This window comes from Stylophora pistillata, chromosome 3 (genome assembly GCF_964205215.1).
Source record: "Stylophora pistillata chromosome 3, jaStyPist1.2, whole genome shotgun sequence".
NCBI classification, from domain to species: domain Eukaryota; kingdom Metazoa; phylum Cnidaria; class Anthozoa; order Scleractinia; family Pocilloporidae; genus Stylophora; species Stylophora pistillata.
Genome location: NC_142521.1, coordinates 25,858,601 through 25,874,688, shown reverse-complemented (window position 1 = coordinate 25,874,688; position 16,088 = coordinate 25,858,601). Strand labels below are relative to the sequence as shown.

At 38.3% G+C, this 16,088-nt stretch overlaps 3 protein-coding genes and 1 long non-coding RNA gene across 4 annotated transcripts in view; 2 read left to right on the top strand and 2 right to left on the bottom strand.

Annotated features, from left to right (window-relative positions):
• LOC148735282 (uncharacterized) overlaps positions 1 to 16,088 on the top strand; it is an 82,044-nt gene that overhangs the window by 30,520 nt on the left and 35,436 nt on the right. The gene's annotated exons all lie outside the window — the stretch shown is intronic.
• LOC148735286 (uncharacterized) lies at positions 308 to 5,065 on the top strand. The gene is made up of 2 exons (XR_015999143.1): positions 308 to 485; positions 2,836 to 5,065. It is a non-coding gene; the product is annotated as an uncharacterized LOC148735286 (long non-coding RNA).
• Positions 5,144 to 12,433, bottom strand: LOC148735285 (polycystin-1-like protein 2). The gene is made up of 8 exons (XM_088752919.1): positions 12,117 to 12,433; positions 11,050 to 11,350; positions 9,184 to 9,993; positions 8,946 to 9,078; positions 8,764 to 8,852; positions 8,228 to 8,366; positions 5,394 to 8,151; positions 5,144 to 5,353 (listed from the first exon to the last, which is right to left on the bottom strand). Exons 1-7 carry the CDS (start codon positions 12,431 to 12,433, stop codon positions 6,596 to 6,598), a joined length of 3,345 nt encoding a protein of 1,114 aa, XP_088609045.1. The 3' UTR covers positions 5,144 to 5,353; positions 5,394 to 6,595.
• On the bottom strand, positions 13,381 to 15,783 carry LOC148735284 (uncharacterized). The gene is made up of 4 exons (XM_088752918.1): positions 15,742 to 15,783; positions 14,711 to 14,836; positions 13,483 to 13,671; positions 13,381 to 13,413 (listed from the first exon to the last, which is right to left on the bottom strand). The coding sequence occupies exons 1-4, from the start codon at positions 15,781 to 15,783 to the stop codon at positions 13,381 to 13,383; spliced, it is 390 nt and encodes a 129-aa protein (XP_088609044.1).

Sequence of the window (16,088 nt, the reverse complement as noted above, 5' to 3'; positions counted from 1 at the left end):
CAGTTGGCTTGTTAGCTCAATTGGTAGAGCGCTGCACTAGTATCGCAGAGGTCAGTGGTTCGAATCCCGTAGAGGCCTGAATTTTTTTCAGGTCTGATTTTCACTATTGCTTAAATAGTGCTTTACTGCGGAGGATCGTGCACATATACGTTTCATAACCGCAGTTCATATATATGTATTTCATATGTTTGTTGTTTGATTTCACTTGCTGTTTGTAATCAACACTTACATAATGTGAACGCCGCTGACTCGAAACAATCGGAGGCATCAAGAGCGTAACAAGAGTTAGCCAATGAAAAAACAGGATACTACCTCGTCCTGTTTATACGGAATACAACAGGTGAAGTCGGTTCTTTCCACACATGCTACATTCACGGTCGCTGCAAGCTTTCTTATCCTGCTAATCTCACGCATTGGCCCACACGGGCAGATGCGCCAACTAGCACTTACTAACCTCACGCAAGGGAAAGATGACAAAATCTATGGTAAGTAAGCTTGTAGTTGACGTGATTTCACACTTTCTATCCGTATTCAGTGTTGACACACACTTCGCAGATAGGAGGGAGGAGGTTTACACCACACAGAATGATAAATTTGCAAATTTTATTACCAAAATGTGAAATTTGTTATCAAACCCACACGAATATAACCTTTTTTTTTTTTATTTCAAAGCAAAATCAAGGACAGTAACTACAGACACAGTAATTGAATATGTCGATGAGCTTTGCGAAAATTAAATCACAGCAAGAAACTTATCTTTACTTTGAGCGAAACAGCTAAAATATTTATGCAGATGAAATCTGGTTCAACTAATAAGGTTTGTGGGACGATTTCGTATCTCCTCCTTCCTTATCAAAATACTAAATTTACCGAAACATGTCGCCAAAAACTGGGAAAGTTTTACAAGTTCAAAATACTTCTGTGAGATGCAATCGAACGACCAAAAGTTGGATAGTGTGACTTTTAGAAAATCAAGTTTTGAAATATAAAAATTAGCTTTTGTCTTTGTCAACAAGATAATGAAAACATCTATGAAATATCCTTACGGGCAAACAGCAAGTGTTAGCTGGAACGAGGAAGAAACATTTGCGATTTTGATTACAAAGTTGAGATCACAGCGATCGGAATTTTTCAATTGAATAACGGGAACCCACTAAGAGGTTGTTAGTCGGAGTTTTTAATTTTCTATGACATTCTTCGAGATTAACCAACAACAATTTAAAATTCAACTTGACAGTGAGTTTCATTCATACACGCTGGTTGAGAGAAGAATAGACCATTGTTAACACTTGCGGTGCAAAATTGTTGTACCCTCACGAAATCTTAGAAAGTGAAGAAAAATCAAACTTGGCTCGCATGAAGGGCGACCCCAAGGTTGCCTTCAATATTTCGATTAAGAAGTGTATGATTCGGAGCCTTTAAGTGATATTTTAAAAACTTTTGCGAGTTGTTTTCAAGTAACGGATGACTGAGTTCCAAAGCGACCTGCTTAAGTTCTACACACACCTTTTTTAAGCGTAAGGAAAACTATTCAAAACAAGAAATCCCTGCGTGATATATCGGACGTTAGTTGTCTCTTTAACTGATGAATGAAAACTGCTCCTGTACGAGGCAATCTGTCAAATAGAAATGGTGATAAAAGTTTCGTGTTCTGTCTAATGTCTCTACACCCTTATTCTGTGACATATTTTTGAAGCTTTCTAAGCGTATTTGCTTAAATTAGTGGCATGATTCTAATTGAAAAGGTCCTGCTGCGAGAAGTACCGTGCTCGGCGTGTGGGCCAAGAAAAGTTGAGAAAAATTCATCATCTATCATCATTCATTGAAATATGCCTGTCTTCCTTGGAGGCCAAGACCTTTTTTAATATTTTATGCTCTGAGCACACCACACTGCCTTAAGTAATGAAAGAACTACAGTTGCTGGAAAAAAAATTCCATTTCCTAGAGAAAATTAATTTCTATGTAAAATTAGCAATTTTGCGGTGTAAAAAAAAATTTTGAAGTTTTTCTCGCAAAATAACCTTCAATTTGCCATTAACCAAAAACTTTTGTTATCCTTGCGGGCAGCTTAATGGATTGTGATTAGCACGGATCAGGATTTATCAAACAGATCGCGTCGTCTGTAAGGCTTCTTAGCTTTCAAACTGCTAGCTAATTTTAAAGAGATAAAATACTTGACGGCTCGTATTATCACTCGTTTTCATGGAAAGCTAATGAATACTAGATCTTAAAATATCGAGGACTGATGAAATCAGTGGGCACAAAGAGACATCTCAGTGTTGCTAAAGACGGACGTTTTCACTGCGAATTCTCATTCAAGAGATATCATTAACGTTCTTTGTCGAAGTCGTCTTTATCATTGAACTAATCTCCACTCTGTTCGCCGCTATATTTCTATCACTCAGAAAACCAGATCGAAATCAGCTGTCGGACGGAAAAAGTTCTAATTTTTTTTATCAGAGAGCTATGATGAATTTTAACTGACAAGAATCTCTCAAAAAAAAAAAAAAAGAAACTTTCAAGAAAACTTTCGATTGAGTTTCAGAAGTAATACAGGACTACTTTTGCTTCACACTGTGTTTTGATTGGTCTAGAAAATTCGCACTACCCTCCTATCACATGAAACGAAAAAATAAACCAACCATGACTTGTTTACCTGCCTTTTCCTGCACTTCTAACGGTTCGCTTGGCCGATGTGATTACTTTGATTTTAACTTATTCGACGCTCAATTGAAAACTGATCTAATATGGAACTTGAATTGCACTTTTTGAGCGCTGTTTCTTCAAAAAAATCACGCAGCAATTTTTACGTCTTATTTATACCTTATATTTCAGATTTGCTGAACTTCAGTGGGGTAATTACACCAAAGTCCCCCTTTGACTGTCTAGGAACGAGCCTTGAAATCTTCCGAAATCATTGAATCTGGGAAGACCGCAGATTTTGGAGAGCATTAAATAATATGAACAATCCACCTTCACTAAACTCCACCAAACCAGCCGTTCCACACGATGACTGAAATCAAGATCCTTGTAAGATATACCAAAATATCTCCTGATAAAGCCAACCCTAGGATTAACTGATCACATCATGACGTAAAGATAAAACAGACATCCGAGAAGGCAGTGCATGGAAATGACCCAAGAGTTGCCGTAATTTCAGTAGTAATGGAACGAATAGTTTATTAAAAAGTTTTATACTTACACAGTATAACTGCCCAAGCAGCACTTTCATCAATAACCCACTACTAAGGAAGTTGTGATTCTGATTAACATTCTGATTTTTGCATAAGGCAATTTGTAACATCAACAGGTCTTTAGAGAATTTCTCTGATATCATTTTTCCTCAGAAAAATCAGGGCTTTATTCAAGCAGATGAGTCACTGTTACTACTACCTTTTTTAGTTTACACGGACTATTGTATCAAATCAGATAGTATTCAGCAACAATTCAGTTCACTCTTTTTCATGCCTGCGACTAATTCACAGCGCTCTCTTCAGCTTATTACTAATTCACACGTTTCAAACGCAATTGTTTAAACAGATCAAACCGATCCGCAAAATGTAATATTATGATATCAATCATTAGCTAACCATTGTTTTTAAATTGGACTAATCATACTAACTCACATACTTACTGACTCACTCTTAAATTTAGAAACTAACTAATTGACTAACTGCACAACTAACATACTAATATATACTAATACATACTAATGTACTAACGACTAATAATACAACGAAGCGGCATCGATCTTTCTCTGTTTTCCTATATATTATCCTTGGTAAATCTAACCGGCTTGCTAACTTTCTTACCTAACTAACACACTGGCTCACTAAGATCCGCAGTATAACTTTATCTAACATACTGATAGCTTGAATGGTGCCTGGGAAATATGTTTTGTTCTGTGCGTGTCCCTTCTTTATCAATTATTCTCTTATTAACAGTTTACCAATTGACAAAATAACCAACTAATTTAGGTATTAACTAATTAACTTACAAATTTACTAACTTATTATCCAACCAACTAATCAACTTACCAACTAACTAACAGGATAACCAACTAACTGATTTACTAACTGACTGAGTAATAACCCAACTGACTAAAAAACTAACTAACCAATTAACTGTCAAGCTAATTAACGGGCCAACTACCTGGCTGAGCAACTAACCTACTGACCAACTGACTATTTAACTACTCGACTTACTAATTTGTTATATTATTATGATAAAGACACCCGCCAATACCTTTGAACGTAACATAACGAACTAAGTTAACCCTCTCGCCCTTTTTCTCCATGAGTATGATTCGTTACCTGTCTCACCTATTACGATGGTTAGTCAATGTAATTAGTCTAAAAATAAACATGACAACAAGGTAACTATCTGACCATAACTAACTGACATTAACCTGCTCACAAACTTATTTCTAATACGCTGAAAGGCATTGCCGATATTTCCAATCTAATTTCCACTCTAACTCGCTCTATACTAGTCTCTTTAGATAACTCCGCTTTCTACTCTCTATCCTCCACTAATTTCTCTCCTAAATAATTTCTTTGTCTAACCTAACTTTGCTAATATCTAGTTCTCTCCTTCTCGATAAAGTTTTCTTTCCTTCTCTACCACAGTTTTCTCTTTGATCAATACTTTTTGAAAGTAGTTTCCAATAACATTAATCTCAGTGATCTAACCAAGGGCAAACTTCTTTATTACTGTTCCTTATGGACGACTAAGATCCACAACAATTTCTGATGTCTCTATTGAAGCTTTAATTGAACCAAAGTGTTCGTTGATCAAGTATCAAGTATCGTTAAATAGGCAGATTTCAGAATCTTCTATCATAGTTTATTCAACTCTGGAGTGGAAAGTTAGAAGCTCAGAGTCCTTTTTTTCAATTTTTTTGGTACAGTTTTCTTTCGCAAAATTAAAATAAATATTGCGAATTCTACTTTGAGAAAAGGTCAAAATAAATCCCTAAGACGCAGCGTCTTTACTCTTAATAGACTTGTTACTATATAATCAAACCTAGTATAAAGGTTTATTAAATGGTTCGCTGTACTCTATATATGATTTATTTATCTCTTTATTGCCCTGATTTACAAACAGTATACTGCTGTCAAATAGTTAGTTACAGTCAAATGATTAATCAACGAATTTCTTCCTCAGAACTTTAGAACGACTGTAGCGGCACTTTATTCTGAAAATCAAGCAACGAAAAAAGCAAATCGTGCTTGATTACCTTGATAATCAAGTTTAAAAATTAGAACGAGGAGAAAGACATTCCCAAGGAGAAAAAACTATTTACAATCGTCAAGGTTTACTGTTTGTTTTGGGTTTCAAAATACTACCAAACCTTACCAAACCTTACCAAACCTTACCAAACCTTACCAAACCTTACCAAATTGACATACAACAAATTACTGGGCTTAAACGTTAGATAACTTCCATAAAAACCGCAGATTGGACTTAAATATATCACTAATCAGGACTTCTCGTCAACCTTTCTACAAATTGGTGATGATAAGGCAAAGTTCCGCTCCATCTCCGCAAAGAAATACCAAATACTGCCAAATACTGATTGAAAATCAGAATTCTTTTCTTCGCTGATCCAAGATAACACAGAAACATATTTACAGTCTCAATTTGGTGGACTAACCTATCGTAAATGTTCTTTGCTACTAATTAATGTTAACTTGGAAAAATCATGACCCATTCAGCAACTTTTAAATAATATGAGTTACACCCATCCTACGCCACGCTTTCTGGGAAATAATCCATTAGTTTTCCATTTCTGTCATGGATCGTTTTTCTTCGTGTTTTCTTGAGTTCAGCTATAGTTTGTTGCTAAATCTATCACAGATTACTCAGTTTTGAAACTTATCAAAATTCCCAGACCCATTAATACATGAGCCATGATCTTACTGTGATGTGATTTACTCACAACACCCTAGAAATATAATACGGAAAGTAAGCCATGGAATTCCTTTCTTCGATCTCATCTCACTAAAGAGTAAAGGCTGATAGTTTCGAAAGAAACTGTTTGGGGCTGCGTCGGTGGGAGTACCAAAATAATCTGGATATATCAACAAAGTTGAAATGGTAAATTCGCCACCGTAATGATTACAAAAGCTGACGTTTCGAGCGTTAGCCCTTCGTCGGAGCGAACACTAAACTTTCATCAGAGCAGGTAATCTTTACTTCTCGGCTAAATGATGTTTCTCAGTTTAGAGGTGGAGTCTGCTTCAGAATACTCAGGACAAATTATTAAGTATTTATAAAAATTGAAGAGGGGAATCCCCAAAGCTTAAATTTTCCCACACTGTTTGTGTTATCCAAGCTTACTCTATTCAATAATTTCCCGCGTATTTACAGGCAGATTGTCTATCTAAAGTAGCTTACGGGTTAATGGAATATCAAAGCCAATTACACTTTTATTTAGTCCTTATCAGAATAGTGCCAAATAAAATGTTCGCAGTGCTTCATCTCAACCATGTAAACGCATTTGAAAAAGCTCACGCAACAGGCGACATGAACGAAAAATGACGCAATAAATCGCTAAGACAAAACGATTTCGCAGTATCTAAAAATTGTTTCCTCAGGGTTCTTCGTGATGTGGAAAGAGATGACGGTGCTGCGTAAACGGTATTGTAACGCTGTTTCCAAAATGTACCCTCTTTTTCCCCTTTTGATTGACTGTCGATGACTCTCTAGTATCGATTTCATCAGCAATGGCATTTTCGATACGTCTGCAAACCTTATCTACCTTTAAACGCAGTATGGGCAGCTGAAGGGTATTGATGGTCTTGAGCTGCTCACTGATTTCATCAAAGAAAGCCTTCCTTTTGAGACACTTGCTAATTTTATCAAATAATATCGCGCGACTCCCTCTTTCGGTTGTCTCTCCTTCTCTGATTATTTCTGCTTTCCTCTCGTTATCTTTATTCTCTAATAAAACGTTAGTTCCATCAGCCTTTCCAACAGTTATGTTCACAGGCTGCCCATCAGTCACCAACTGTTCAGCTTCCTTATCCATCTCCGCAGTCTTAGCTTCAGCGAGGGCCTCGTTTAAGGTGGAAACAAAAAAGTTCATTAAAACTATGGTAATGCTAAAAAGAAGCGAAACTACAAAAACGTGTCCGAAAATTGGGACACCTTCAGCCAGTTCCTTAATGGGCCGAGCCTTGACTTTGCCAAGAGTTATCTCTAGCTGGAAAGCGAAGGCCCGCCAAAAGCTCGAGTACCTGCCAATGGATGGACCGAAAACTAAAACTCCCATGTGTAAAAATGCAAGAAATATGATCGATAAGACTAGACAGAACGAGGGAAGGTCGTGCATCCAGATCCGAAGAGCACATGAGAACAACCGCGTGTAGAAATTAAAATAGGTAAGTTGTAGTAGCTTCAACGTTGTCAGGAAAGTGAGAATGGCGATGAGACTGTTTTCAACTTCTGCGCATAGGAGAGGTGTTTCAAAGTTTGTACGTGCAAATATGTTCTCATTCAGCCTAAGCACACTCATAGTCATGAGATAAGACTTCATGAAGCTTGATACAACGAGTAGAATTGATGTCGCGAAATGACCAAGATCAAGCAAGCACCAAAAAGAGCAAAAGTATCGCCACCTCCTTCTAACTATCTGAGCTATTGTTTCGCCGATCATGAAGAGAGCCATGGCTGTAAAGAACACGAAGCACATCCCTTGAAAAATCTGTAGGACGGATTCTGTGTTGTATAACGAGATAATATCGATGCTTCTTTTAACCGTTGCCTGGCCTGTCGGGAGAAATTCGACAAAGAAAGACGAGACAGCCAAAATGTTGGTCCTCGAATTTAAAAGCGAAAACTCTAAGACGATGGCTCTTGTTTGACGATCGACCCAACTTTCTGATTGCAGTAGATTTGTTATCGCACGGGCAGTTTCTTCTTCATAGCCCAGCTCTGCTAAATACCCACCGCCACCATACCAAGCATGGCGGCCCCATTTTGAAGAAGATCCAAGTTCCTTTCCTGTTTTGTACATCCATGGAATTGGACACTGATTAAACTGGAGCGGCGAAGTTCCGGCCTTCTTAGGATAAAAAGGTTCTCTGTATTCATTTTTTCGAGAGTAGGACTCCAAGCAGGTGTGTTGCCACCAGTTTGGGCATGGAACTAAGAAGAAAATTAGAACTCAGCGTTACTATTTGTCAATGTACTCGGTAATGACAAAAAGTCCAAGTAGGTATACCTTTTTTCACTCTCAGCTGACGTATTCTCACCATTCCAATCACCGTCGATGCCAGCGCACTACTTTCTTGACTTTTTGAGTAAAGATATGTGATCAACGACTCATTTATCCAGTTCCAGAATGAAGTTTCATCTTTCACCTACAAAAATGAGTACAGAAGAATGATGCAGACGAGTTCTCAAACTCAAAACAGAAGATATCATTTTCTCATGCGTAATAATTACTTTAGGTTCATGTACATGCAATGATACCGGAAGTCTTTGTTGGTTATCGTTTCATAGTAGGGAGTGCATTCCAATACTATGTCATAGTAAAATTATTGCTTAACATATTAATTTCTTCTAAACTGATTAAGGTATCTTTCATCCCTGCCAACAGAATCTTTACTGATCTCCCTACTTAACAGCCAATAACAAGGATAAACGATGCCAAGCGTTATATCTAATTGCAGTAGATAGTTTGCCGGTAGTTGTTCGTTATAAATTTCTTAAGGGATGCATGAATTGTTGTTATTTTCAATCAACTCATTTCCTTACTTCCTCAAAACTTTCCGTGTGGTCCGCCAAAGATTTGAAGAGCAAATATCTTGAAAAGTCCCTGTTTCCGTACGTAAGGACACCAACAACTACAAGAAAGAAAATGTAAAAGAGAGTCTGTCTTTTCATCAAGCGACGTCTAGCCATTGCCACACTCTTTCTCCTCGATGCCGACAATTCACCTGACTTTGTGGATGCTGAGCTTCGATTATGATCTGCAGTTTTCCCAGAGGACTGTTGACTGCAAGATACCTTTCTAACTCTGCACTTTGAAAACATTGACGCCAGCCCAGCGAGCAGAAAGCATTTAAGGGGCTGCAATATAAAGATATCTTGAAAAAAGGAGACAGAAACTGACGAAATCCACTCTTGGCCTTTTTCGCTTCCCCATATGAGACTGTAGGAAACAGTCAAACCCACCGATATGGCAATCACTAGGCAAACTAAGCCCCACGTCAAGTAAAGCAAGCATCGCCAAAATCGATTCTGAGGATTTGCTGAAGCCTTCCTAAACAATGTTATGATTATGTGAATCGGCAGGGTGAGAAGGATACTCTGAATGCTCGTGATAGCTTGTCGCGCTGAGAATCGAAGCGGTCCCAGGTTAATTGTTTGAGAAGGCTGGTTACCCCAGGAATAGAACATAGCATTGGCAGCCATTGTACAGAAGAGCAAACAGAGGCACGATGAGATCCTCTGAACTCTAGAGAAGCAACTCCCAGGGGTCTTGGTTATGATCGACATCCAGAGATGCCCATCGGAGAACATTTCACGCAAGTCTCTATCTGTTATGCTGGCCTGAGCGTTGGAAGGACTCCGGATACATTCATTTGATAGAGATTCATCCTCCAGGCTTAACCAAGTGTCAAATGAGAAATTCCAACTTTTGTCGGTCCCCGTATGAACAATCTTAATGTAATCCAAAAACCAAGAGGGATTATTACCAGAGTTATCATGGCTGACGTGAAGTTTGTAGATATCACCAAGGTCTTTGTCTAAATTGGCAGCGAACCTGTGCTCAGTTCCTCTTGCAAACTTCGGCTGGAACCCGGCATCGAAGTCTTGTTGGATGGTAAGGGTACTGCTCCTGCCTTCGACTCCAAAGAGTATGAAGGACACGCTAGCGGTTGTACCGGATCCTAACCAGACACCAGTCCTAACGGTCAACTCGTAACGACAATTAGCTGACTCCGATGCTCGATAGAACACTGGGGGCTCTGAATCTTGCACCTTAAAATAGAAGTTCGAAGTAAATCTAGTTGTCGTAGTGACTCTCGGGATTTGGGGTGTGGTGATTTTTCTTAGTGCTGGGCCATCCGTTACCATGTAGGAAAACAATCCTTATCTCAGACACGTTGTCAAGAAAAATTAAACATTAACCGGTAACAGTCAATGAATCGAATTGGCTTTTATTATAGTATTAGGTAAGCCTATAGGTAAAACAAACCAAGACATATGTAGACTGTTGAAAAATTATTTTGTTTAAGAAAAAATTGATGAAACTCAATTCACGCATGATTAGCTTCATTCGAAGGTCGAATTTAGCCCACTTTTAGGAAGAGCGAACTTTCCATGAATTTAAAGCCCTCGTATGCATGGCAGCACAACAAACCCAGAAAAGTAACTCTACAAACTGTAAGTTTATCATTTCAACTTCTCATATTTCAAATATAAAACGTTTATTTCACTTAGCGGCATATAAAAGTAAAAAGCTACCCTACTTTTCACAAGACATCTAAGTAAATCGATAGAAAACTCTGTATTTTATTTGAAATTTAAATAGTGATTCCGCCTTTTCGTGGAAACATTGGGGAGGCAAAAGTCTGTGGAATAAGTAAGTTTTTCACTGCTTTTACAAGTAGGAACGAGGCCTCCAAAAATGGGCTAAATTCGACCTTCAAATGAAGCTAATTATCCGTGAATTGAGTTTTATCAATTCTCTCGAAAACAAAAGAATTTTTCAACAAACTTCATATGTCTTGGTTTGTGTTACCAATAGAACTACGTAATACTAGAATATGAGCCAATTCGATTTTATTTACTTTTGCCGGTGATTAGTGAATTTGTCTGATTTTTAGTGACGTCTCTTAAGAGAAATTGCTTAAAAAATAAAAAGTAGCACATGCTTCAAACTTGTTTTGGCGACTCATGTCTCACTACATCGTGTTTAGAGAAACATATTAGATAATTTTCCAATAAATCCTAAAGAGAATAATCGTAAAAATAGCTGCATAAAGCAACATCTTGCCAAGTTCTTTAATTGTCAAAATCGTCATTTCAATTAACCTTGGCTTTATCTTTTCGGTCTTCCCTTCTTGCGAAAACGATCGCAACCAGGTGGAGAAGAAAAGTTGCAAACAGGATCACAAGGACGAGGAACTTTCCGCTGTCATCTGGTGAACGAAGCGCTCTTAAGGTTTTGAAAAAACTGACGTGATTTGGAGGCACCAGGTAGGCTCCGCCAAACGACGTCAAGTGGTTGCAGGCACATTTCAAACCTGAATTGCCGATGACCTCCGCAACCTTTGAATGAAAGCTATAGTCAGTGTGGTTGTAAAGGCAAATTTTACGATAGATGTGTTCCTTTCTGAATCAAAAATGCAAATACAAAGACAGTGAATTACACCAAAGTAAACTTTCTCCACGCTGTGTTGTTTGGTAATGAGACCTCTCGCGAATCGCTAGCCGGTAGTGTGGCTACGTATGAAATAAAACTTGGTTCGAGGCGCCACAAAGAAGACGGAGGGTAAGCATTGCTTTGATTTCATCATTTCATGTTCACAATGACAGTTACAATCGCTGCAAAAACTTGTTCAAGCAATTTTGTTACTTGCATAGCTTCACTTTTCCAAACATTACTTACTGACGTGAAAAAAACAAAAGAAAACAAAAAAAATACCCTTCTACACCCTTTCCTAAATTAAAGTATCATCAAATATGGTTTCTTACAAATAACATCGATAAAGGGAAATGAGCAGTAAGAGTAGGAAATATCATTATAGATTGAAAATAAAGGTACATTTAGCTTAGTTTTTCAACGTGATCGCAGGTAGGTCGACAGTAATAGAATCTATAGAGCGATAAACGCATTTATTATCAATCATTTTTCAAAGCGATTTATGGCTAATTCTTATTTCCTCACCCTACATCCTGCAGTTTCCCAAGCAGATGTTTCTGTTTCCCAAAAAAGGCAAGCTGACTCACTCACTTGGACACGGATATATTTTACTTCATTCACTGCTCGTGGTTTTTTTATTGTGATACAGGTAGCCTTGCCTCGTTCCAGTCTGGACGACTGAGTCATTTTCCTCGTCTTTCTCTCTTTGACAATAAAAATAGCATTAACGCGGTACCTTCCGGGATTGATCGCCATAAACGATACAGCAACATTACCGTGGCAGTGTATTCGGCCTCTTTTGATCCACTTGTCCCTGACGTTTTCACATTCTGAATAATTCTGAGTTGTGGCTGAAATCAATTTCACTTTTGAGATGACCAAGTCGCTGCTTTGAGGCAAAAAGGAGACATTAACGAAGGACTGCCCATGCTGAACGGTGATGTTGTGATTTATTATCATTTTACGGTGATAGGTGGACCCTTTTGATATATTGTGAGTAGCTTTCTCGTCGAGGGGTAATATGACGGTGATTTCACGTGAGGAATCAGTCATGTTTATAATGTCTCCTTTATCGTCTCTCACTTCTAACCCTGCAACATGTGACGTCACCCTTTCACTAGTTTGGTCCCAGGTGAAAGGGTTGAATGGAGTAGTCCACATCTACAAGGGAAAGGCGCAAAAGATAAATGAATGAGCTCCACCAAGCCTCCTTCTCTATTAATACTGCCGTGGGATGAGGCTTCAAGCTTCCTAAGTCTTCTCACTCTCCCGAAGAAAAAAAGTAGATTGAAAGTTAAGGGGCAAGGTGATATTGGAGTGATAATGCATATGGTTATGCCGTGGTTTTGTTTTGTGCCTATTAACTTGCATACTGTCGCCTAAACGCTTAAGTGCACAACTTATCTTGCCAGAGTCGGGTAAATAATGATAAATCAATATAATTAGCATTAGATAAGCAAATTCTGTGTTTCAGTTCTTCAAATCTTTGGATTTGCGGGTTCGCACGACTTTGGAAATGAAGTCAGTTACTGGGTTTTATTCCTTGTCCCTTCTTAACGTAACAAATCCAACGTATAAAAGTGACCTTATCTCCTACCTCCAGGAACGAGATGATTTTTCCATTTGGGTTTAGATCAGGTATTATGAATCTGCTTCGATTTGCAGCAATTGTGAAGTTATTTACTTCACCTCCACGAAGAGACACAACTGTTATGCTCAAATATTTTGACTGTATTGTATAATTTCCCGGCGTGGCATTTGTTAATGACAGGCGTAGTACTCGAATAATCTGATCCTTCAGGGAGAGAAGGGTCCTTGTGGCGTTTAAATTCTGAGGATGTAAGAGAAATCGTAACTAATTCTTAACCATAATACCATACGAGGTATCAAAACCTCACAGCGTTGAAATTTATGTTTGTCAGAAATAGGCGACTGATAAACTTGACTAGCATGCAGTGTCGATGAGTCGTATTGTTCATTACAGAGAACTGTCGGCACTCTTACTGTCTTGAAATCTCTAAAAACCTAGGCATCTAAAATTTGTTTACACACTTAATCATGTGTTTATATCATTTTTTAAAGGAACTTAATATCAAACAAACCTTGTTCGATTCCGTTTTGTTGTAGTTTGAAAAATGTGACTTTTTTGAACCAATTTTAAGTGCTTTTCCAAGGTTGAAGAGAATGTTCTCTACTAAAGCTGCGAAGCTTGAATTGAGCCTTGATTCAGATCTTCTGATATCATCACTGACATTCTCCACAATGTTATTCAAAATATTTGTAGTTCTTAACTGAAAAAGAAATGCGAGAAATACACTGGAAAGTTTTTAAGCCCTTACCCTGGATTTTACCGGCGAAGACTTCTAACTTGCACTTATGGTGGGATATAATTCTTCAAGTCAGGCTAAATAAATATTTTGAATATCACACTTAGCTCTGAGCTCATTGCTCCAGATCAAACACGGAAAAATCATCAGGTGGCTTTTGATAACATACATACATACATACAGATGTTGATTGACCACTCCCCATGGGGGCTTTTCAGGGCCAATTCCCACCCAGCAACCACCCCAGGGGAGGACATCCATCAGACAGTAATCTCGTGCATGGGAAATTAACGTCTCCTAGCCTACCCTAACCCTGTAGGAGACGGGACCTCCGTTAATTCGTCCCTATCCGAGAAGACTAGAGTATCTAACTATTTCTTTTCCATAATGTTCGCTTAATAAAAGATATTCTATATACAAGGCTAAAAGATTAGGAAAAAATTATTAAAAAAATGTTTAAACTAGACGTTTTCGGCTGTTTACCATCTTCATTTTATAATAATAATAATATAATATAGATCGATTTCTATAGCGCATTTCCATGTAAATGCTCTAATGCGCTTTACAACACTGTGCGGGGGACTTTTCCAGACTGCCGGAGGCAGTTTACAATTAATAAAGGAGAAATTTTACAGATGCCCCCTCCCCATCCCCATCCCCCTCCCCCTTGAGATTGTATAGTAATTCAGCAAATGAGCTTTAAGACTCTCTAACACAAATTTTTGAAAACGAATTATCTCAAATTTCAAATGAGACGAAAGGTCATCTCACAGGTTTTACTAGCCAATGTGGATTGCAAACGTCAGTTTTAAGATGAACTTATTTTATTATTTAGAAGGGAAATGTATGGTTGACGACGTGTTTTCGTCATTGACAGTAACTTACTATTTCAATTTTGATAATTCATTGTACCATCTAAACAAAAGAGCTAAAAGCTTAAATTAACAAAGACATTGCTAGAAAGTAAAATTACTTACGATATACAAAGCATAGGGAAACTCACCAATGCAGAAGTAGAGAGATCTTCCATTCCACCCAACAGAGTGCCAAGAAGTAAAGAAACCCTAAGGACATCCTGGGCAGTTTCCATCGTCATGTCTGATGTCAAGTTAAGCACAATCTCCTCCAGCTGTACAATCAAGACAAATAGAGTATATGTCGCAAGTGACATATACTCTAAAAACTTGTTACAAGTGACTTTTTATATACCATTTTACACGTTTTTACAATGCTTGTATTCGTTTTATAGTAGTTTTTAGTGCGTCGAACGTGACTACGAGACGTTATGTCTAGCAAACTGACTCAGCAGAATGATTGCTCAGAGTTTAAGATGATTACTTTTAAATGCGTACCAGTTTGGTTTGTTGGTGACATTCTGCTAGCCTTAGCTGAGGCATAAAATAATATAATGATAATAACTTTTATTTATATAGCGCTCATATCCTGAACTCTTGGCGCTTTACAACACTGTGCAGGGGACTTTACCAGACTGCTAAGCAGTTTACAATCAAATAAAGGCGAATCTAACAGATGCCCCCTCCCCCCCAATTCCCAGTAAACGGGCCAGACCACATCACAGTAATCTCGTGAGTGGGTTCTTTAACGTCCCCTGCCTAACCAAATTAACTAATCGATAGATGCAGGAGACGGGACCTCCAGTTTATTCGTCCTTATCCGAGAAGACTAGAATGTTTATCCATTTCTCAATGTTATAGAAAGGTAGCACATTCTCCTCAGTTATTTTAAGACCCTGAGTGTTGGTCCGGCCGGGGCTTGAACCCTCGACCTCCCGCACAACAGTCCGGCGCTCAACCAATTGAGCTAACCGGGAGGCGGCATCTGTAATGAAAGATATTGCTAAACGTTTGCTATTCGATGCAGATTTTTCTTAAGGCAAAGCTAAAACATTTCATACAATGGGGTTATTGAGTCAAGCATCAAGTGCTTTTTCGAGCTATTTTTTCTAAAAAACCTCTACCTCCAGCTACCGTAAGACGTATCGTGAACCGATGAAATAACGCAAATGATAAGTACCAGTACAAGCATAAATGAAATAAGATTGCCAATCTCATCCATTTTAGTAAGTAGGGTGGCCTATCTTTTCCTACTGAAGGTCTCGAAACAGAGATTGGTGCGAATAATTTAAGATATGTTTAAAAAATAATGTTGGACAAGTTTATTTCTGAGGAATTACCCCTATGGCTTAAGTCTGTACTCGAGCCTAATGCGCCCCCCCCCCCCCCCCCCATCATCCTCAGCCTGGAGCTTATCCCGGTTTCCCTGTAGCATGAAGCGACTAACAGTGTCAATACTCCTCCCATGGATGAGATGCTAGTCCATTGCTAGGCCACTGCGTCTCCCAAAATTATCTTGAAAGGAAG